This window comes from Epinephelus fuscoguttatus, linkage group LG6, assembly GCF_011397635.1.
Source record: "Epinephelus fuscoguttatus linkage group LG6, E.fuscoguttatus.final_Chr_v1".
NCBI lineage: Eukaryota > Metazoa > Chordata > Actinopteri > Perciformes > Serranidae > Epinephelus > Epinephelus fuscoguttatus.
Window position 1 is genome coordinate 27,039,741 of NC_064757.1, and position 24,115 is coordinate 27,063,855.

Below are 24,115 nucleotides of genomic sequence, written 5' to 3' on the forward strand. Positions count from 1 at the left end.
GTTGAAGGGAATGAGGAGAGGAGGCGCAGATAGAGTTACAGAGAAGACAAAAAAAGAGGCTGCATGAAAGAGAGGATGTATACATCTTGCGGGCACAAAGACTGGAGCAAGCTTGGAATAGATGATGTTAAATGTGACAAGATGAAGGGACCAAAGGGGGTCCATTAAATGTTAATGGGAACAGGGTAGAGGGTGGGGAGGCATACTGGGGGCAGGAATAAGAACAGATTGTGTTTGTGAGAAATCATTGGTCTGGTATTTTCAGCAACAGGAAGTGCCAGGAGTCAGGGAACCTACAGTGATACATTTCAAGAGAAACAAAGTCGAAAAGGGCATGTTATCTTTTGCTCATTCTACCTCCCTGACCACATTAATTCAAGTGCTAATTCCCTCAAGGAGTGTATATCAGCAAACCAATGGTCCACACAGACACACACAGAGGCGTGCACAGAGTGGAGCATATTTTCAGCCCGCCAGCGGTGTGAGTAAGCATCTCTCTCTGCCACTCAGTGCTTAGCCTCGTATGGCACAATGCATGGCAGCAGTTTGGAGCTGCGGATCTGGAACAATACATGAACAATACACAGACACAAGTAGGTCATCGACACACAAACACATGCGCACACACAGTTTTAGACATGGAGACACACTCTTGGCTATAATAGTGCTGTGGGCGCCGGCTAGGACTTTCTCTCTCTCTGTGTCAGTAAATTTCTGATGAAACCAAACACTTGATTATGATTAGTACTCATCTTACAGTCAGCAGATACTCTGTGTCTTTTCATTCAGCTTATTGCTTCACGTAATGGAATACTTCTCACATGTTGAAAACAAATTGAGACGTCCTTGTTCCTGTCAGCTGAACCATAACCTGAAAAAAAAGCAGCTGATACAAATGGAAAAAAGCCCTTTGGTGGGCATTTTCTCTCTAGTGGATGACAATACAGTATAAACATTGCCTGATATTAGGCAGAACTTGTTACACTCTGTTTCCATCTTCACTCTGGCATTGACTCTGCTCTAAACAATTTCCGTGGGAGAGGGGAATTTAATTGTCTTTCACCAATCAGACACCAATGTTTACGCCTGAATCCAACATAATTATGAGGTGCATTTACGTGCACATTTTTTTTTTATCCTCATTTTCAATTTGCACATAAACTAATGAGTAGAAATCTTGTTTCATTGCAAAAAAGTTTCTGCTCTTGGGTTAAAAGTTGGGGTATTGATACAATGCAAATGTGAATAAGTGCAATGGAAACAGATTTAACAAATCAATGATGTCACACAGTCATGACATACCATCATTGCATAGGCCATTGCAAGCTCTCCTTATGGTCTCTGAATGGCTTTTAACAAGCTTATGTACATAGACCAGGCTGTTAACAAAACTCTTCCAAGAGCATGGAGCTTTCGTGATACCTGTTCACAACTCTATTTCCATTGTCCAGTGTGCTTTCCATTATTACATAGCCATTGATTTCCTTTGTTTGAGGTTTGACTGGCAGTGGTATAATGGCACCTGACCTGGTTAATTAGTGCCACCTACTGCTCACCTCAATGAACCAACTCCTGATGTTCACATAACAGTAGTGGAAGGAAAAGCACATAAATTGGCATTTTGTTTTTCAGATTTTCTGAAAATTCAATTAACATGTGCATATTGGTGGAAACCCAACTGCTAATGTGGAACCTTGCCAACATACTGGTTTTGCTGGGGTTTCAAGAGTAAAAACAAAATATGATGTGGGGCGATATTGACAAGAAATGCAGATTTAGAGCCGTCTCAATAGCAGCTTCTGTCTTGATCGTAGTGGTCGCCATTGTTGTTATCACTTCTCATTAGCTCTTGCACACTGATTGACAACAGCTTGGCAACAGCGTTAGTCCCACTTTTGGCACAAACTGGCTAATCGTTAGTCCCCCTTTGGCACTCGTTGAATTGATGGATTGACAACCGAGAAACTGCTGTTTTATGTCATGATGCCAGATGAATCAGTCAACTCGGTGGAGTGGGTTGATTCAGAGGTCTGGACCCAGGCAAGTGAAAAAGCATGAGACACTATAATTTTGTCAATCATTTATACCGTGACAGCTTTTCCCTTTGATATCTCTGGTTGCTATTGATCATTGTGGGTAATGTTGCAAATCAACAAGCAGGTCTCCTTTATGGCAATTTTGGAATAACAGGATTGCTGCTTCTCTCAGGTATTTAATTCATGTTATGAACATTTTGTTTCTGCAGTCCTGGAATTTCCCAGTACCATTTTGATAAATGAAATCTATGAAAAATTAAATCTGTATTGCGACTGTGAGAATTATGTATGTTGCTGTAGCCCGTAGAAACACTCCACAACACTTTTTTGGATTGGAATATATGCAGTTCACATAATGTGGTCGAAATTAATAGTAGATCCACTCATTACTAAAAGTGTATGTCATCCAAGAAAGATAATAACAACTAAAGTAATGGTGAAAGTTGTTACATTGAAATTTAAACTGTGCTGATGGATTCATGTCGTCAACTCATGCATTCACTAACATTACAAGTAAACATTCCACCTTAAAAGTCGCTGGCAGTCGGCCCAGTGAAATCAGTTTTGTAAGTTATGTTTTCTCAGGCTACAGCTGCTGCAAGAGTCAGCAAAACATCCTGTCATTTTATAATTACAGTTAGCTTAAAACTTTCCATGGTGTGAGCAATAGTGACTGTCCGCTATTGACCAATCAACAGACTGCAGTGTTCACAGCTCCACCTTTTAGTACCAGATCTGTGTGCTAGGTACCCCAACAGAGGGGGGACCAAAAATGGGGACAGAATGGTTCCATTGGTACCATTCACAACTTTTCACAGTGGAAATGAAAAAAAAAGTGTACTGAACTGAACTGAATCGCACCGTACTGCTTGGTGGAAACAGGGCTTATGTGTCTCTAACAGTATTGATATACATTTTCTGCATATCTGTGTCTACATGCACAATATGTATGAGTGTATGTATGTATGTTTAATGTCATTTTTGCTTTGAAAAAATGATTCGCTCTTTTTTGGCTATTCTTTCAGTGTTAGTTAAAGGGATATTAAATTAAGGATCATGTACAGTAGAGTGTGTTTTAGTCCTTTTAAAAAGTGGTGTTACCAGTTTAGCCTGAAGTCTCTTATAATGTCCAACTTACTTAAGAAATGCTGGACACCTACAGGCATAGGGACACTCTTTTATTGGTTTTCTTCAGGTATCGATTTCCTCGCTTCCTACCCCTCTCTCTTTCCTCCACTTTCCATCCTCAGTCACTGGGCCACAAAAACTGGAGGCCTGGGTATCAGTGTGATGAAGTGTGTGCGGTGTTTGTGTGTGGGTGTGCAGTTGGAGGAGAGCTGCTCGGAGAGACACAGATAGAGAGAAGAATCGGTCACACCTGGGTGCTGGTGAAGTGCTTGCAGTCCATTTCTTCTGACAGACCGACAAGCTGGAGAGAAAGCTCAATAACATGCTCTGTTGCAGACAACACGTGTACAATGCACACTGACATACAGAACATGCATCGATAGTGCAGGTAAATGTAAACAAGAGCAGGATGAGGCAGCGGCTCAGTATGCTTTGAATATATGAAAAATCACGAGAAGCAACTGATGTGTCTAATTTTAGAAGTTGTTGGGGTTTCACAAAATCAGTCAGGTGTTTAATTTTAAGAAAGAAGTCATCTACAAAGATGAAGAGATGGATTACCGTGCAGACATCAGAGGCAGCAAATGAATAATGATTACTATAATAAATAAACACGGAGCAGATAAATTAACAAAATAGATGAGTCCCACAGTAATCCCTGTGCCTGACAGCCTGAACTCTTAGATGTGTACATATGTGTTTCTGTGACTGACAAGTACATCCCTCAAATAAATACCTCAGCATGACTGCTTGACAGGTCTTACCTGCTTTAGCGAGATTGATCCCAGAATGATTTATTGTGAGTCAGCGTACGGCTCATGTACAGCAGGGGTTTAGATGTGTGAGTGTGTGAGTGTGTGGGCTGGCGCTGATGGTGGTGATGGTGTGTGAGTGTTGTTTAGTAGGCGGTTATGGTTCAGGATGATAGGTGAAAAACTCCAAATGGCGACATTTTGTATTTGTTTGCACACCTCCTACACACCTCTCCTTCTGTAGCCCAAATCTGTTTTTGTGCTCCATCTGCAGTCATTGTACACAGCGGTTGTTCTTAAAAGCGTTGGCAGGGTACAAGGAAACAATATCATCTGCACAGCTTCACATTGAACTGTTTTCCAAACATGTATATACTTTTAAACCTTTCATAAAGTAAGCAGAGTGTATTTCTCTCCTGTCAAACTCTTCAAAGTGACTGAAGACATATTTTGCTGCACCAGCACCTCCGGCTCTTTGACTGTCCTTTAACTGTTGCCTACTTCAGAGTGATGTAACAGTGGGCTGGGTTAACGCAACGGGCCCTTTAAGTCATTAGCAAAGAGCATTAATGAGCCTGGTGCTTAGAAGCCCCCTGCAGACTTAAGAGTGTGTGATGTAGAGGGGATGAGGGCACTAATTCTCCAAAGTGCCCCAATAAGTAGGGGATTAGCAAAGCCTTCCATTAGCCAAAGCCTTGATGATGCTAAGCTAATGCGCTATAGCTAGACTAGAGCGAGGCGGCTAAAGCGTTAGTTAGCATGACTATTATAATAGGGATGTGGAATCTGAATAATGTAGCTTATGATACATGACAGGCTTATTCAGATCAAATATTCAGAGAAATGCAAACTCACAACCACTGGCACGGAATTCATTCACACTTAATGTAACCATAAATAAATCCACAGGTGTACCTTCCCTCCCACACACACACACACACACACACACACACACACACACAGGCATATTTATGCTCAGACATGAAGATGATAGTAGATAGAAGATGAATCCCGGGCTCGTTGGTTTTGAAGAATAATGACCATGACTAAGCAGTATGCTGAGACTTAGTGAAGTTTAATCATATATTGTTACACTTTAATTAATTCCTCAAAATGTGGACTTGCACAATGGGCAGTGAGATTGAAACTGCTTTAGCTTCCACTCATTAATCATCTACATCAATGCGCAAGGAAATGGTTGCCTGAAATAACCCTTTAGCTATTGCTAAAAAGGAAAACCATTCCTAACAATGTATTGCCAATTAATTACAGAATGGGTTTTGTGTTCATATATTTATAGCATTTGCCTGCAAATTAGATTTATGTCACCGAGCCGCTTAAGACTTGAGTGACAACTGTAACCAATTTACCTTATAAACTGTGGCTGTTTGAGTGGATCGGCTCCAGAATGTCTTTAATCTTGTGCACTAAGCTTTTTTGTTTACAGACTGTTCAAGACAATTAAAATGTTTTGAACAGAGGAATGTATTTAGTTTTAGGGTGACTTGTACATCTTTAAAATAATGTATCCAAATTGAATCACTAATGCGTGAACTATGTGATTAAACCACAAAAACAATTAAGCCCAGACACCTAGTTGTGCGTCATTAACACACAGACAAACACACGTATGCTTTGATTCGTCTCAATTTGAAAATTCATCCTCACGAACCACTTTGAAATCCAACTCATTAGGTTGTTTTCGTGCAAACCAGTTGACACTGGAGACATTGTCATATTGTATAGCTTTTATGTTGTCTCTTTCTCTCTCTCGCACACACATGCATGCACACATACAATATTATATTCTGCTTTTCTCAGCACTATGAATCTGTCTCCTCAAGCTTTTCTTTCTTGGAAACTTTCTTCCTTTTCTCTTTCTTTGGCTTTATTTTTGCAGTGTCGACAGATTAGTGCGTGTGGCATTACACAGGCTGACTGTGTGTGGTTTAGATTGTGCTTTCATGCCATTGTACATTGCCTTTGCACCATTTGTGCGTGTGTGCATCTGTGTGTTTGTGCGCACTGTACTGTCTTTAAACTTTTTTTCCCCACCACTTTTTGTTTTACCCAGCAACTCTGTGACACAGTTGTAGTCGGCTAGAAGTGAAATAAGCACCTAAGTCTGGTGCTTAGCACACAGTGAAGGACGCGGCGGAGAGCAGCGAGGGAGCAGGAGTGAGGGATGAAATGAGATGGATGAGGGACGAAGAAAGGGGACAAGGACGTAAGGGCAAAATGTGAGTGGCCGTGTGGGTAAAAGTAATGGAAGAGCAGACTGAGGGAGGCAAAGAAGTGTGCAAAAAATAGAGTAATAAAGAGGTGATAAATCGAGAGATGGCTGGATCGAGGGACGGGAAGAGGATAGGTTGCTGTTTGTGTTGCCACGAGGGATAACAATAGATGGGGGGGAAAACGGCTGGTGAGTAAAGATGGTGAAAAAAGATTGGTGGGTGGAATAGAAAAGGTACTGAAAAGGGATGTTAGAAAGGAGGTGGGAGAGGGGGGCAGATGACTCCAAATTGAGGACAGTGTACAACATTCAGTGGTGCTGTAAGGCAACTAAAATGAAAATCACTGCAAGACCACAGCTTTGAAATGATTGGGGCTGAAAGGTAAGCACTCAGAGGGGCTGTTTTGGACAAGAGGGGAGATAACAGGGGAGTGGGTTGAGAGGGTAGGAGGTAGAGGTGTTTTTGACAGCACTAGAGGTCCAGGAAGGATGAAAAGGAAAAGGAGGTGAATTAGGCACAGATAGTGTCTCAGAGCTGAGGAGCATTTAGACAGTAGAGCACAAACAACTGGGGGATTGTGGACAGTCTCTCCACCAAGAAGGGCATATTTTACAGCATAGTTTTACAATACAACTATGAATACACTTTTTTATAGAAGCACACTTTAATATTGTTCAACAATGCACTGCTTTATAATGCGGTATTGTTCATGAAGTAGCCTAAAGGTCAATCAATAATTCAGACATTGACACGACTCTGCTCAACTGCAGGCTAAAGGCTTGGCGTAACTTTGATTCAATAGCTAGAATAGTGCTTGCTGTCAGCAGATGGTTGCTGTTGTCAGTATGGAATATTGCAGGGGTGCATGGAAACAAGCTACAGCATCAGTCATTGTGCTCTGATTCTGAGTCTGTAATTTTAGATGACAAAAAAGCATGCTCTGGGGCCGCGGTCATCCTATATCATACCACATAAGCCTCATGTGTTTGTCAGTAGAAGCAGCATAATACATGTACTGTCAGACACTTGAGTTTTATTGTAAGTTGACACATCAACCCCTCTCCTTTATATGTACTTTTATCCTGTCCATGTCTCCATCCATTCACAGAGTGACTCACAGTAGTCTTTTTGACAGCTTGAAATGACAGTGTTTTCAGGCTCTTGGAGGCTCGCCTGTATTCACTGAGCAGTGCAGGAAAAAAAAAAATCTCTTTTTGTGTTATAGTGGGTTTTTACTTGTAGCCTGCAATATGCCCCTACTCTGCTGCCATATACCTTTACCTGTGCCTCTTTTTCCAGTTTTCCTCCTCTCTGCTTTCATGTCTGTCTGTTTCTAGTTACCACAGAGCAGGTTGTGTTTGACTGTGACATCTTTGGTTTTTGAAATAACTATGCAAAGCATGTGGAAACAAGTAGGAACAGCTCGCTAAAAATGTCCCTGTCTATTTAGTCGGTGCTGCAGTGTGGTGACCTGTAGAATGAGAATTATTTGCTTTGGCGCACTCATACCACCAATAATTACTGTGATCAAAACTGTGACTTGGTGTTGCCCACATTTCTAACAGATATATTTACCACCGGTGATTCCTCACGAAAGCTTGAGTTCCTTTGTGTGCTTTGAAAAATAACATGTTCCTCCTTTGTTAATTCCCCCTTTTCTCTTCTCTCTCTTTCTCTGCTGCCTCCCTTTCCCCTCCATCCAGCCTGTGAGCTGATGAACCGTGGTATCCTGGCTCTGGTTAGTTCAATCGGCTGCATGTCTGCGGGCAGCCTTCAGACTCTGGCCGATGCCATGCACATCCCCCACCTCTTTATCCAGCGCTCCCCGGCGGGAACACCTCGCTCCGCCTGCCCACCAACCAGTCGCATCGCTGGAACAGATGACTACACCCTAATGGTCCGCCCACCCGTCTATCTCAATGAGGTCATCATGCAAGTGGTGTCTGAGTACAGCTGGCAGAAGTTCATCCTCTTCTATGATTCTGATTTTGGTAAGGAGATATGATTCTGGAAATAGTCAACAAGGCAATCATTAATACCCACTATCTATCTATCTATCTATCTATCTATCTATCTATCTATCTATCTATCTATCTGGTCCTACAGCACACAGATTACTGGATGCAGTACTTTAACCGCAGCCTGGGCACCAATATATACTCAAACTGCAGACACTGCGTTTTGGCTTGTTTTGAGGTCAGTTTTGTTGTAACTGAAAATTTAAAAAGCTGAAAATGAGCAGCAGTTACAATTTTCTACGGCAGGGCTGTTCAATTACAAATTCAAATGGCCCGGATTTTAAAACCAGTAGATGTCGATAGGCCAGACATTTTCAGCAGGCAACCTGTAAGCATCTTTTTAGCTTTTGGTAAAATTTCTGAACAGGTGCAAATTGTCGTCATAAAAGTAGTAATGTTTATTGTGTCACATTTGAAAAGAGCTATCAACACACAGGAGCATCGCAGGTGGCATTAACAGTAACTAATAACACTCTCTCTCTGTCACACTCTCAATCACACGCACACACACACCAGGAGCACACCTCACTTCCTGACATGTTCCTTTAGGGTCAAGTTTTTAGGAAAACACAAGGGACATAGTTTTATACAGTCTATGGTCGCAACAGTCATGTTTACAACAACAAAGTCACTATATAAACTCAATGATATCTCACTGGAAACAAACTTAGCATGTTAATAAAATAAATATTCCTCCTGACATCACAATACTGAGTAACGTTATTATAAACATTAAGAACAGATGTCAGTATCAATCATTCATCAAACATAGTGTCCCCCCTCTACTGAGGTCACTCACTGTCCGCAGGTGGGCCGTCCCAGGTACATTTTAAGATACGTGACAAACTAAGTTTGCATACAGACAGCTTTCATTTTAGTTTGTATTTAACAATACGCTATGGATCCTGCTAGTGCAATGCACTTGTGTAAACCAGGATTGTAAACCATAACGGCAGTAAATGATACACTATGGACAGGGCAGATTGAGTACCAATCCCTAGCTGGGCCACTCGGAGGTCCAATTGAACAGGCCTGTTCTGTAGCTGTCTACAGATACTTAAAAAGTCTAAAAATGTCTTGAAGTTGAACGCATAAATATTAGGCTTTAAAAGTCATTGCATTATCTTAAATTTGAAACAATTTATCTAATTTTATTTATCCATCCGGGGCGTCGGTGGCTTAGAGATAGAGCAGGCGCCCCATGTACAAGGCTGTTGCTGCAGCGGCCTGGGTTTGAATCCAGCCTGTGGCCCTTTGCTGCATGTCATCTCCCCTTCTCTCTCTCCCCCTTCACACTTACCTGTCTTGTCCATTGAAGGCAAAATGCCCCAAAAAATATCTTTTTTTTTTTTTACTTATATATTCAGTCAAATCAAACAAACCAACAGTACTGTTATTGGAACTCAGCATATCCACAGGCACCTGGAAGCTATACATTCATATACCCATAATAGTAGTTTAGCAACCACAGCTGTACAACTAAACACAACGTCGTTATAGCTCAGCAAACATAAAAAGCCTGCCCATGACCTCTTTAAGCTTTCAATTTCATTGCTGACCCTAGCTAGCATGTCTGTTTTACACAATTTCTAACATAAATTCCTTCCATTTTTCAAAGTCCGAAGGTGACGTTCTCTTTCAGGATTTGAGGATTACTCGAGCAGCTGTGACGACCCCTACATTTATCACAACAAGGTCATATTTTAATATATTTGGCAATTCTGTTTGGTCCCCTATAAGGTTTAGCCTTGGTGATTTAGGTAACGTCATGCCTAACCACTTCTCTATGTGAGCCACAACTATTCCCCAAAATGGATTAACCAGTTTACATTCCCAGATTGCATGTAGAAATGATTAGCCAGTAGAACCATCCTGTACATCTTAGAAGGAGTAGAGTAAAACCTCTGAATTAATTCATACTGAGTAAATTCCCCCCCCCCCCCCTTGCCTCCTTTATATATTTCCCAGTATTTGATAATATTTTTCAGCCATTCCTAGTTGCTTAATTCACACTCTAGGTCCATCTGCCAAATGATCCTCAGATTTTTACAAATATCTTTTGGTAACCCACTGAAGATTTTGTAGTTCTGTAGTCTTCTGATTTGTATATATTTCCAAAAATCACCCTAAACTAGTCCATACCCTTTGGTAGCTTTGTCACCTTCTACCCATGCCAATCCTCAATGCCTATGCGCAGCTTCACATAGATTGACCACATCAGTGAGTAGAAAAACGTGGGACAGACAGAATGACTGACTGACAGAATGACACACTGACAGTTTCCGTGATTATGTACAGCATACCATGATTTATGACTTAGTCATACCAAAAATTAGAAAAAAAACACAACGTTCAGCCACAGGGGGAGCCACAGCGATCGGTCACATTTTAGTCATTATTAAGCATTTTTCTGTTGTTATAGCGCCACCCAGTTGCCAATTAGAGTTAAATTTCTCCAGTCACCTTGAAGCAGCCTGTTCTACATATCTACCAAGTTTAATAAAAATCGATATGGCGTTTAGGCCTAGATAAGAAATTAGCTCTCTAGCGCCCTGATTTTGTTTGATGGGATCAATAATGGAGGCGTCCCCTCAGATTATGTGTGGTCATATGCCTACAAAGTTGAAACCCCTGAGATGTTACACACCTTTATGTGATGAGCCACGCCCTCTGCAATATTCATTGCCTTATAGAAGCTCAGTTTTACTAAGTTCTCCAACTTCTGCCAAGAGGGAACTTTAGATATTGGTCCCTAGATTATGTTCACAGAGTTTCATGCAGATTGGTCAAACTTCCTAGGAAGAGATCGATTTTAAGTGTTTTCCAAAAAATTCAAAATGCCGGACAATTTATATAACGGGAAGTTATGGGTTCTTGAGGCAAATTTGTTCCTCATGAGGAGAGGCATCTAAATTTTCATGTCTCTACGACATACGGGCCATGAGATATGCCCATTCAAAGTTTGCATTTCAATTGGTTGCTATAGCGCCCCCCTTTGGCCAATTGATGTAATATTGCTTCATTCGCATCCTCCCATGACCCTCTACCACTGTGCCAAATTTCACATGGATTGACCAAGTCAGTGAGGAGAAAAACGTGGAACAGACACACAGACACACACACAGACAGAGTTTTCATCATTATGTAGTAAGATTTATTTTCTGGATGTAGGTATACAAATCCAATGTTACAAATCTTTAAACCTATTACTGAACCCAATATTGTCCTTGTACTTTATACTTTTACTTCCCTTTTGACAAAATATGCATTAACCTAACACTCTAATAACCATATTCCAACATACACCTGCAATGCTTGCATGACCAAAATATTATTTGTCCAAAAATCATCTTAAATTTGGTCAAAAATGATCAAAAAGCCCTTAAAGGCAGTACATTTAATATTTGATGCCCATAGACACCGTGGTTTTAACTCAGTTTTGATCAAATATGAAGTTGGTGACACATCAGTCTGCCTGTGCGTGTGCATACTGTCTCATTTTACCCTGCTTTTCTGTCTCTCTCTCTGTCTATTCACCCTCTTTCTTTCCAGTCCATTAACTCTTACATTAGACTAGAAACATCCTATGTCCCTTTTATAAAGTGCCACTCTGTTTTTACAGTCCTTTGGCTCTCTTCTACAGAAATATAATGCTGCTGTTTTCTATGAGTGTATAGGTGTATTCTGTGTCATTGGGTTTGTGTATGCGGTCTGTTATGGTGCCCTTTGTGAACTCTAATGATTGCTTGGCTACAAATAGTTTATATTGTCATATGTTGTTGCACAGCTGTCGCTCTCTTTCGGAGTAGGGTTACAAACATAATCAAACTCACATTAAGTGCATGACCTGTCAGTTTATGCCGGCATACTTTCAACAGCCTGCATAGGTCTGGTTTGCGCTTCCGAACTCCAGACTGCCTGGCTGTTTCTATACTATAAGGTCCCTCTCTTGCGCCCACCTTTGTTCTGGCACTTTTATGTTTAAAGGTAATTTACTCTGAGTCATAGAGTGGAGTACACCCCTGGTACACTGCTCCTTAAGGGCTGAACCTTAAAAGCATGTCCCATTTTGGATCACACCCCAATGAGTGATGTCAGAGCACATATTTTGCTAGCTCATGGAAAACACTACTAACACTACTAAACACGGCTATGATATCAGTCATTGGTGGGTGGACAAATGTCTAACACACCTTAAAGTTTCAGCTCATAGAGAGCAGTGTAATAGTTTTCTGCAGTGGGTGATTCGGTGTTGATTTAATCCTTACAGCCATAATGGAGCTCCATCTCACTCATTGTCGTCAATTAACACAATTAATGTGTTGTATGCATTGATCTCCAATGGAGCCTCTCCAGTGGGATTGTTTTGCAATGCATTCTGCAGGCTCAAACTCAATCTTCCAAGACATTAAAACTTTTTATTGGTGTATTGAATATGTGCTATGAAAGTATGTTCTAGTGAGCTCTACCAAGCAGTTTATATTAGATTAATATTGAATGGTAGCTAATGTGGCTCTTCTGGAAGTGCTATTCCCACACCTCAGAAGTCAGTGACTTTGTTTACATGCACAAAATGACAATTTCACTGATATTCCTGTTTACATGTAGCCCTGCGTACTCTGATTAACATGCCCTAATATGTCTGGAAAAGTGGAACGGCTGGAGCAGCTTGTGCCATTTTGCCTCTATGCATCAAAATAGGATTAATTTTCCGCCAACTGTGCAAATACAGACGCCCTCTTTTATTCCTCCAATCACCTATATGAAAAGGTCTGCGTTGCAATATATGTGCCTATCCAAAAACCTGTTGATATCCAAGTCTTTCATAATGTTTTAAAGTAGGTGTGTTTCTTCGTCCAACCAGAAATGTCAGCTTACTTTTGGGCATGTATCTCTGCCCCAACCTTGCAAACAGTTGGCTAGTCCCTTTATGTGCAACACATCCATGACAATGCACAGACCTGTGGTAAAGTCCCCAAACATGATGCATATTCCGAATGCTTTGTATCCGTATTGAATTCAGAATGTTGACATATTTGTAATAATAGTGGAATATTAGTGTGCATGTAAATGCAGTTAGTGTAGTAAACACCAAGATTAAATCAACCCTGAGCAACTCTTGGAAAGAGTTACCTAAATTCTCATCTGCTCTGTAAATTAATTGGTAGATTACAGGTGTCCAATAACACAGATGAATTGAGCTAAAGACTACAGTGTTGCTTTCTGTTTATGCTACAGTGTTGGCATACCATATATTAACATTACCTTGACATATTAAGTACTCTGCAATAACACCAATTGTCAAACTGACCCATGATGAATAATGTGATGAGAGCCTAAGCCCTTGATGGGTAACAATGTTGTATGTTCATATCATGCATTAAGACATCTCATCAATACAGCCCCGTTTCCACTGAGTAGTACTATACAGATCAGTTTGGTACACTTTTTTTCCCGTTTCCACTGTGAAAAGTTGTGGATGGTACCGATAGAAACGTTCTGCACCTTCCCCATTTTTGGTCCCCCCTCTGTTGGGGTACCCAGCACACAGATCTGGTGCTAAAACGTGGAGCTGTGAACACTGCAGTCCATTGATTGGTCAATAGAGGACAGTCACTCGGATCAGGGCTGAGTTGTGGCTGCTTTAGAGGCTCATGTAGCCACTGTTCATACTGTGGAGAGTTTTATCCGTAAACTGTAACTACAAATTGAAAGGATGTTTTGCTGCCTCTTGCAGCAGCTGTAGACTGCCGACTGCCGGCAACTTTTAAGGTGGAATTTTAACTTGTAATGTTACTCAGCGCATGAGTTGACGATGTGAAGCATGATACTCTGGGAAAGGAAAAAAGTGTTGCGGAGCGTCGTTTCTGTGGGCTTTGGCAACCCCTGAGCTTGCCTGAGAAGGACTAAATGCACAAATGCAATATTTTTTAAATATCTCAGGGAGAGACTCTCGCTGCAGCCTGTTCTATTTTGTTCGAAAATGTCAGCGTGCATCCTCCTTCTGTGAAGGATAAACGAGGTGCAGACTTCCATCTGTGCCACCGGTAATGAGTTAATACAGTGAGTGCTGGATGGAGCAGAGTGCCCACCACCCCGCCCACATGAAAGAGTACTGTTTGCAGTGGAAACACTTAATGGACCTAGGGTCAAGGTACCATGTCTGAAGGGTTACTTTTGGTTCCAAAGGTACCATACTTAAAGTGTTTGGTCGAAACGGGCAAAAGTGAGTTCTTTGTGACAGGACAAGGCTGGCTGTTGAGTCTGGATCCAACAGAATCTCTTCTTAATCATACAGACTGTGAGCACATATTTGCTTGTATATACAACTTATGTGTGCTTGACAGTTGGTAAAAGCTATCTGCAGGATTTTGTCGATTTAGGCCTTTTCCCATAGACTCAAATCTGAATCAACTGATGTGGTTCTTGGTTATTTTTTGTCTGCACTGCTGTAAAAGCCTCCATTACACACCATGAATTCAACTTTTTAGAGTTCTGTGCAAATTGCCAACAAATGTTTTCATGCCTGTTGGGAAGAGGCTTTTACTCTGACCTTAATGTAACCCCATCACAGCTTAAAGTAGGAACACCATTTTCCCCTAGCTAGACAACCTTCAATCAACTGGTTTAAATCCAAAATTTGTCCCCAAATGAAGTATAGTTCACACAAAATATCTACACAATAGACCCTATACACACACATGGGCATGCACGCAAACACACACATGTTCGTAGCCCACTTAAATCCCTCTATCCCCTCTGTGCTCTGTGACCACTGATTCAGCACATGGATCCTCTGGGTTTTGGCAGTGCTGTTCTCTCAGCCACAGAAGGCCCTTTAAAGATATCACCATTGTTCCCTAATGGCCTCACCCCCTGCTCAAGGAGAGAAGGGAAAAAGAAAGAGCGCAAAAGAGAGCGAGCAAGAAAGCAGGGTAGAGAGAGAGGGAGAGACAGAGATGGCCTTTTAAGATGATAGCAATGTTCCCAAAAGGCCTCGCCTCTGTACAAGGAGAGTTCTTTAGAGAACAGACAGTCGAGTGTGTCCTCTCAAATGAAGCTACGGTGCAACTGTCCCAATCCCTATTTTCAGCTCTACTGGTGCGCTCCGGACACTGAGAACACATGTTTTCTCTCTATTATCTCTCTCTACCTCCTCTCATAGTTTATCTCTCACCCTCTCCCTCCATCTTCCTTTCTTTTCTTCCTCTCACTCTGTTTTCTCTTTACTTCTTTCAGTGTGTCCTCAGGTGTCTTGTGTTCACGCTGTAAAACCTGGTATATATTAAAACTGTGAGTGACAAGTTACTGTTACCTACTGAGTGACCTTGCCTAATAGCACTGTAATAGCACTGTTGACATTAAGATGATTTGTTTTGTTTTGCTTTTAGCCAATGACAAGAGGAGCCTGAGGCACAATTGTAAAAGGTTATAGCCAAACGAAAGAGCAGTTTTAAAAGTGTGATGCTTGTTAGGTTGCTTTTCTCTTATAAGGAGAGAACAATAAAAGTGCTGATATTTTGGAGAAATACGCTCGGTTTGATACAAGTGAAAGTGAGTGACAATGATAAAAGGCCTTAAATGTTATCAGAAGTGAACTTTTGACCCTAAGTTGAAGTTCCGCATATAACTCTGAGAAGTGTTATCTCCACAGAAACAGTTCTGTGTGTCTAGATTGGTTATTATGAACACGTCGGTTAAATGCATAAGCATAGGATACAGAGAAAGAAGCAAAGAGGAGCTACTCTGAAAAGCTGAAAAACAGGTTTTCAGCCAACGTCCCTGCGTTGGCGTGGAGGACGCCACAGGACATCGCCAGCTACAGGAGATCATCCCCTCACGCTGTGGAGACCCATCAACTGGCCGCCGACCTGAATGAGTTACACTGCAGGTTTGATAAGCCATCATTCACACCCCTCACCAGCTCTGACTCAGACTTCACACAACCAACGGCACCCCCTGCTGCCACCCCCTCACCCCTCCCCACCGGCCCCCTGCCTGCGCTCAGAATCTGTGAAGATGATGTGTGTCAGCTGTTTCACAGACAGAAGACAAGAAAGGCACCCGGCCTGGATGGCGAATCACTCTCCTGTCTGAAAGTCTGTGCTGACCAGCTGGCCTCTGTCTTCACACAGATCTTCAACAGATCACTGGAGCTTTGTGAAGTCCCCTCCTGCTTCAAACGCTTCACAATCATCCTGGTCCCTGAGAAACCCTCAATCACAGGATTAAATGACTTCAGGCCTGTTGCCCTCTATGGTCATGAAATACTTTGAAAGGCTGGTATTGACCCACCTGAAGGACACCAGAAGCCCCCTGCTGATGCTCCTGCAGTTTGCATACAGAGAAAACAGGTCAGTGGATGATGCAGTCAACATGGGACTGCATGACATCCTGCAACACCTCGACTCCCTAGGGACATACACAAGGATCCTGGTTGTGGACTTCAGCTGGGCATTCAACACAAACCCAGAAATTCTCTATTCTGCACTCAGCCAGCTCACAGTGCCAAGTTCACACCTGTCAGTGGGTCACAAACTACCGGACAGACCAGATGCAGCAAGTGAGGCTGAAGAAAATTCAGCACCCACACCATCAGCACTGGCACCCTTCAAGGATGTGCGCTCTCCCCACTGCTCTTTTCCCTTTACGCCAATGACTGCACCTCTTGTGTTACACTCCTGATGATTGCAACAGCACACCGGTCATTGGCCTCATGTAGGACAGCGACAAGTCTGCAAACAGATGGGAGGTTGAACAGCTGGCTCTCTGGTGTGGTCAGAACCACCTGGATATGAACGCTCTCAAAATTGTGCTGATAGCATTGAACTAAATGACACCACCACCACTGTTCCCTATCATTGTACTGTGTCTGCCGTGGATTCCTTCAAGTTTCTGGGATCTAGCATCTCCCATGAACTACAGTGGACACCCAACATAGACACCATCATTGCTGCCAGCCTGCCCTCCATCCAGGACTTATACACCTCTAGATTCACTGCACACCCTGCACAAAACCTGTTCACTTTCCCCCTCTGGTAGGCGCTACAGAATGATGTATGCTAAAACAACCAGACAAAAAACACATTTCTTTCCACAGGCCATAACTATGATGAATACTGAAGTCCATAGTGTCAGGAACTATCTCTTTGCACTACCCCTGTAACAACAGGCACCCACTTTACCAGTCTATTAGACAAACAAAAATAATACATACATATTGAAAACCCGCCCCTCCCACCCCCACATATAAACACACACGCATGCACACACACACACACACACACACACACACACACACACACAGTCAATAGGAGATTAGGAAAAATTAAAGAGTTAAAGATTAAAATAATATTAATAATAATAATAAATAAATAAATAAATAATTGAAGATTTAGAAACTAAAATGCAGAAAGATTTAAAAATAAATCATTTAAAAGCATTAGAAAGTAAAAAGAACATATAATAGAATAATTAAAAGAGTAAAAGAAATCAGTTAAAAGCTAAATTAAATAGGTGAGTCTTGAGCCTCCTTTTAAAAACATCAACAGTCTCTGCAGTCCTGATGCTCTCCGGCAGGCTGTTCCATAAGTGAGGGCCATAATGGCTGAATGCAGCCTCCCCGTGGGTTTTTGTTCTAACTCTTGGAACAATTAAAAGGCCGGTGCCAGAGGACCTCAGGATCCGCGAGGGTTGATATGATAAAAGCAGGTCAGATAAATAAGATGGCCCAATGCCGTTAAGACATTTAAAAACTAATAAAAGAACCTTAAAATCGATCCTGAAACACACGGGGAGCTAATGCAGCGATTGTAAAACTGGTTATAGTGTTAAATACTCACTGTAAAATCTGTCAATCATAATCTTAGCATGTTACAGTGTGTTTACTGTCATATCCACCTACCTCGTATTGTGTAAGCAACATGTTTCATTTATCAGGGTATATTTATACAGCACAATAGACTGACAACTGCTAACCTGTTACTAACACGTTAATTTAAAAAAAAAAAAGACGTGACAAACAAGAGGCCTCCGTATTTAGTGCGGCACTTCTTTGACTCAGAGAGCTTTAGCATCACATTTCCAAGTGCTATCCATTAAGCGGTGGTGAAATTTCAACATTTTGCGATGGAAATGTCTTCCCTTTAAATTTACTTTTTGTAAACTTTGCTGGCAAACAGCTGGACAGCCGTTTGCAACATAGTGCTCACTGCCCAACCTCTGGTCTCCACTGGTTCCATTGCTGCTTTGAACTGCGTACCACCCAGATCAGGTGGGAGCTATTGTTAGGTTGCTAGGCAGCGTCACTCATTCAACACACATTGCTGCGGAAAAATCACGCTCACCCTTCAGTCTTCCCCAGGTTTACCCGTTGAATAAGCCGCTTCATTTTTAGCCGGGAAACCCTTTCAGCATTGTTTACCATGTTAGCACCACTAGCTGTCCCCTTTAGCCAACAATGCTAAAGGGGATTTTACAACTCAAACATGAGCCACTTACTCACTAGGGCGACCTGGTGGGAGACCAGAGGGTGAGCGCAATGTTTCCACATCAACACTGTTAGCTTAGGATGGCATCACTACCCAGCCAACATTTGTATGTGGGGCCCTATGGGATATTAAATGGGCTGAAAAATCAGCCCTATATGGGACTGTCCACAGGTACCATATTGACCCTGTGCCAATTGCCTACATGGGTGGGTTTATCCAAGTGGGCTCCACATGGGTTATGCTGTGGCTACCTGGGTAGCAACTGTGTATAGGCCCAAAATGGGCACGTTATTTGGGGCTCACTCAGGTAAACCCACCCTTGTGGGCAATTGGCATAGGGTCAATATGGAACCCATGAACAGTCCCATATAGGGCCTATTTTTTAAGCCCATTTACTACCCACATGGGCCCTGCATACAAATGTTGGCTGGGATCCAGGTGGTGTGCAGGGCACTTACTGCACTACCTGCATGCATATGTATAAGCATGTATATTTGTTTATGGGGTCTGTAGTTACATTATCTTAGCAGAATTTAAAAATTGAATATGAAATCAATATCTTAAACCAGTGGCCACCTCGAGCCATTATTCCAGGCCCAGTTTGTCATAATGCAGTCAATATATGATGCAGTGTCTTGGGTCTGTGCCATGTGCTGAAAGTGTGGGTTTGAGTTCCTCCAGCCGTAACCTTTTTCCATGGTTATTAAACATGTCTCTGTCACCTTGTATAGTGCTGCCTAATGAAGCATGTTAATAGTTTTAAAACAAAAATTCATACCTTGAAATGATACCTAAAAGTATCTTTAAACTCCCCCTAACAATTTGCTCATTAGTAAGTAATGGGCCAGATGAAAACAGATGAGAAAACTCCTCTTATTTTGCCTTTTTTTTGGATTCCCCATCACACAGTGAAAAGAGTGAAAATTCAACCACTGTTCTTATGGATTCATACAAAGAAGGAGAGTGCATACTGTATTGTGCCTGCCGATGTTACAGCAAAGAGTGTCACTTCACCTTGTTGCATCCGCCCCTTTGTAGAGGCGTAGAAGAAAAATACTTGACAGGGCAGATACGAGTGAGACATTTAATGAGCAGAGAAAAGGGTAATAACAAAAGGAAGAGAAAAAGGAAAGGGAGAAAGAAGGAAATGGCACCGAATACAGAAATGACTCGTACATGGGACAAACGTGTCTAATGTGCTGTTGTTAAAGAAGAGGTGAATGTGAAATCTGATTTTTATCTTAAATGGATCACGCGCAGACCTTTAAAGTGTAAAGACACTGATGACAAAAAGTCTGTGAAATTGGAAATGTCAAGGTTTCACTTTGGAAAGACTCATTGTAGGTAAAATCCCAGCTTGCATTTGATCCCTTGGGGGGCTTCATATGAAAAAAAAAAAAAAAAAAAAAAAAAACCATCAAGTAGAGAACAGGAGGATGCTTGGGGGAGGATACTTCTGAGATTTTTTTCTTTTTCAAATGCCTAGACTTCCACTGAATGAAGAGATACTAAATATGACAAGTATAAAAGTGACTTTATGTGTTGATCACTTACCCTTACTACTTGAAAAATGTACAAATTCACCTTTTTAACATGCTGGGAAATGTCTCTGATAGGTGAGACATGTGGTAGTCATATACCTAGCATCCTTTCTTTTGCTTTAAGCATTAACAATATCCATTGTATGTCAAATGTTTCAAAATGTTTAGGTACAAACACAAAATGAGCAATCCTATTTTTGATGATAGACCATCCATCCATCCATCCATCCATTTTCATCTGCTTATCTGGGGCCAGGTCGCAGGGGCAACAGGCGAAGCAAATCACTCCAGACGTCCCTCTCCCCAGCAACGCTTTCCAGCTCCTCCTCAACTGACACAAGGGAGCAGCGGCTCTCCTCCATGCTCCCTCTGGATGTCTGAGCTCCTTACCCTGTCTCTAAGGCTGAGACCAGCCACCCCACGGAGGAAACTCATTTCAACCACTTGTATCCATGATCTCAGTCTTTCAGTCACTACCCAGAGCTCATGATCATAGGTGAAGGTTGGGATGTAGATGGACCAGTAAATCGAAAGCTTCGCCCTCCGGCACAGCTCCCTCTTTACCATGATGGTCTGGCGCAGCGCCCGCATCACTGCAGAAGCCGCACCAAATTGCTGATCCATCTCATGCTCTATTCTACCCTCACTATTGAACAAGACCCCAACATACTTAAACTCCCTCGCCTTAGGCAGTAACTCTCGCCCAACACGTGGGGGGAATCCACTGGTTTTATATTTTAAGTATAAATAATAATATTAAGCTGTTGCCCTGTGGGCCCACCGTCCGCAGGGACAGGAATCAAGGTTTGGTGCATGCCAGGCAGCAGGCAGGGGCGGGGCTCCGGGCATGCTGATTCCTTGCATCACAGACTGGCTAGACTATGCATCAATTGTTTATGTTTAAAGATATAGAAAACATACTTTGTTCTCGAATTTGTTTGCCCAGAAACAATACTTACTTTGACTTATTATGCCACACAGCTCATAGTATTGGAAGGACTTAATTTAAAGCAATAAAGGACAAAGAAAGGAGGGTTAATGAGCCAAACCCCTTCAAACCCATCGGCCTTTTACATGGATGTTTGTTTGAGCCTTGCTTAGAAGTGAAGAGTTGTCAAAGTTGAATCATATCTGAACTGCAAGAGACAAAATGGAGAGAGAAGGAGACAAAACAGGAGAGAGGAGAGCATTAGAAACTGACAAGCATGAAGCCGTTTATAGAGACAGGGGAAAGAGAACAAGGAGTGATGAGAGATGGATACATAGATGCATAGATGGATATCTTTTTTTAACGGTAGTGAAGCCCAGAGACGCCGCGGGGGGGGAAACTGGTGGGAGGTGAAAGAGGAGGTGAAAAATACATAAAAGCTGTGCCAAGAGAGACGTGGGAAACTTGATGATAAAGGCAGATTCAGACGAACGGAGGCAAACAGGTACACTCATGAGCCAAACACCAAAGGTCTACAAGCTTTATTCAGGGAGGTCATGTCTTACTTTGTCTCCTCCAGAGTAAAATCGTTCAGAGAGCAAGAGAGAAAAAGAGATAAGAGAGATTGTGAATATATAAGGGAAAACAGAAACGGCAAAGCAGGGAGGGGATAGGGACAGAGATCTAAAGGCATAGCAGATTTGGCAGGGCAGAGTAAAAGGCAGTCAGGAAAGCAGATAAACAGAAAAACATCTAAAAAAAAAAAAAAAAAAGGGTGTAAAACCTTTTACAAAGGGGTGTGACTCCAGAGTAGTGGTTTACATCCTTAGAGGACACTGGAGGTGAAATGTCTTTAGCAATGAAAAGTTGAGAGAGAGATAGAAGGAGGCGAACTAAAGCAGAGGGAGAGCTGACGATCTAACAGCATTAAGAATATGGAGGTACGGCAGACTGCTTCGAAGAGATTTTTATAGAGCCAAACCTAAAAAGCTAAGCTTCTGGATAGCCAGATTCTTCTCAAGTTTGGGTTTTGTGTGAACCTCAGAATTAGCAGTCAGGACAGAGAGAGGGCAGCCACCCCTCAATGAAAGGGATGAAGGAAAAAAATTATGTCTTACTTTAGGCCACTGTATTTTCACCAGCATTATGATAGACCATGCTGAAGTCATTTGAAAACTCACCCTCCCATTTGCCTTTTTTTTTTTTTGGCCACTTTAACCTCACTATCATGTTTCACAGCACTGTGCGGAAAACAGTGTGTCTGCTGGATGTTGCTGCTTCTTGCCTCAGATCCTTTTCCATTGGCATCTTTGGCCGCGCTGAGTCAAACCATGCCACACTGATTTGCGTTTCCGTCAGTTTAAACATGCTGAGTTGTCCCCATGATGGATCATCTACAGAGCTGGGTCAAAAGTGTGCCTGACTTCCTCCAACTGAGTAGCAGTGGTGTCTCACAGACCACAGCCAATTATTGTGAAGAATTTATAGGAAATGAATTGTGTAGCACCATTCAGCAGAACGGCTTTTCTTCAATAGGAAACAAGTCTACTAATACCGCAGGCAGAAAGAGTACAAGCAGAAATGTCCACAGTGAGATGTTGGATGAAGAGCTGCAGATAAATGGCCCTTAATGCACTTCTGCAAACAGCTCACCACCAACAGGTTAACAACTTCTGATGATTTCTGCGGAGCACGGCCCACATCCTTACGGCACCCATGTTAATCAGTTGGGCTCTACACACAGGTTGCAAACCACAAGCGAATCTATCAAAAAAAAAACCTCATTGAGAATCTATTAGGAATGATATAAGGGACATATATAATATAGATGATCTGATTATGATAAAATATTCACCCCATGCTTCCACAAATCAGTCAGTTGTGTCTAAACGGAGAGCAAGAGAGATGAACACACATACACACACACACACACACACACACACACACACACACACACACACAAGCTAACACAGACAGAGCTCAACGTGTGATTAGAAGAGAGCAGAGGAGCAGAGATGCTTGCTGACCAGCGTGGAGAAATGCACTTCTGGTGTGAACAGCCAGGTGACTGCTGGCTGGCGACTGCGCGACAACTGACACATTGGGGCACTTCTGCGTCCAGTGTGAACATGGCGTAAGCTAGTTTATAACGTCATTGACGCAAGACAAGCATCTCATCAGTTACAAACTCACCTTCAAGCAGGAAGCCGTGTGGTAATGGAGATTCAAATCCCTGCCATGTTGGGCTGATTCACAGAGTCAAACCGAGTCAAGCCAAGCCAAGCAAGCACATTCTTATGGAAGAGTGTAAACATCTCCAAGCCAGCTGTTCTTTACTGGACACAATGCCAGTATTTTTTTTAAGTTGTTTTGTCAGAGGGGAATTTCATGATTTTTAGATGAACTTTGGCAAAACATCTAGAATGGCTGTTGATTGTCTCTGTCAGCAACAACAGAGCCAGGGCACAACACATCCAGTGGTCACTGAGGGTCAGAATCCCAGGTCACTTTTGACCAACTGAGTGATAACCATCAAGTAGAATGTACAGATTAGACAATGTCACAGCAGCTCAGGGCGCAGGTAGCTCAAGATCAAAACAGGTCATAAAAGTAAGATTCAAAGGAGAAAGAGTGGAGCTGAGGAAAGTGGAGAGAAGTTCAGTCACTTAAGGTATGTGAAAGTCAGAGAGGAGGGTGTGTGTGTGTGTGTGTGTGTGTGTGTGTGTGTGGGGTGGGGTGGGGTGGGGGGGTGGGGGGGGGGGGGTGGGACTAAAAGCCGGAGATTTGGGGAGATAGGGAAGGTGATGTACACCTAAAAGGTGCCAAGCCTTTTATAGAGTGTTGTTTTTTGTTTTGTTTTTTTTTGTTTTTTTTTTACAAGTGTTGGTTAAGCTCTCTGTGGGGACTCTGGGAATGTGAAGCCTGGGGCTTTAAGTGAAAAGAGAGTGAAAGAAAGGAAGAGAAGGAGGGAAATAAAGCAAAAGAGTG

At 42.2% G+C, this 24,115-nt stretch overlaps 1 protein-coding gene across 4 annotated transcripts in view; it reads left to right on the forward strand.

Annotated features, from left to right (window-relative positions):
- grid2 (glutamate receptor, ionotropic, delta 2) overlaps positions 1 to 24,115 on the forward strand; it is a 713,868-nt gene that overhangs the window by 406,794 nt on the left and 282,959 nt on the right. For all 4 annotated transcript variants that reach the window (XR_007449482.1, XM_049577883.1, XM_049577882.1 and 1 more), the window contains exon 3: positions 7,854 to 8,141. Coding sequence is in view for 3 of the 4 variants with exons in the window: in XM_049577883.1 (XP_049433840.1) it covers positions 7,854 to 8,141 (288 nt within the window). In the remaining variant the exon portion in view is untranslated. The remainder of the gene's footprint in view (positions 1 to 7,853; positions 8,142 to 24,115) is intronic.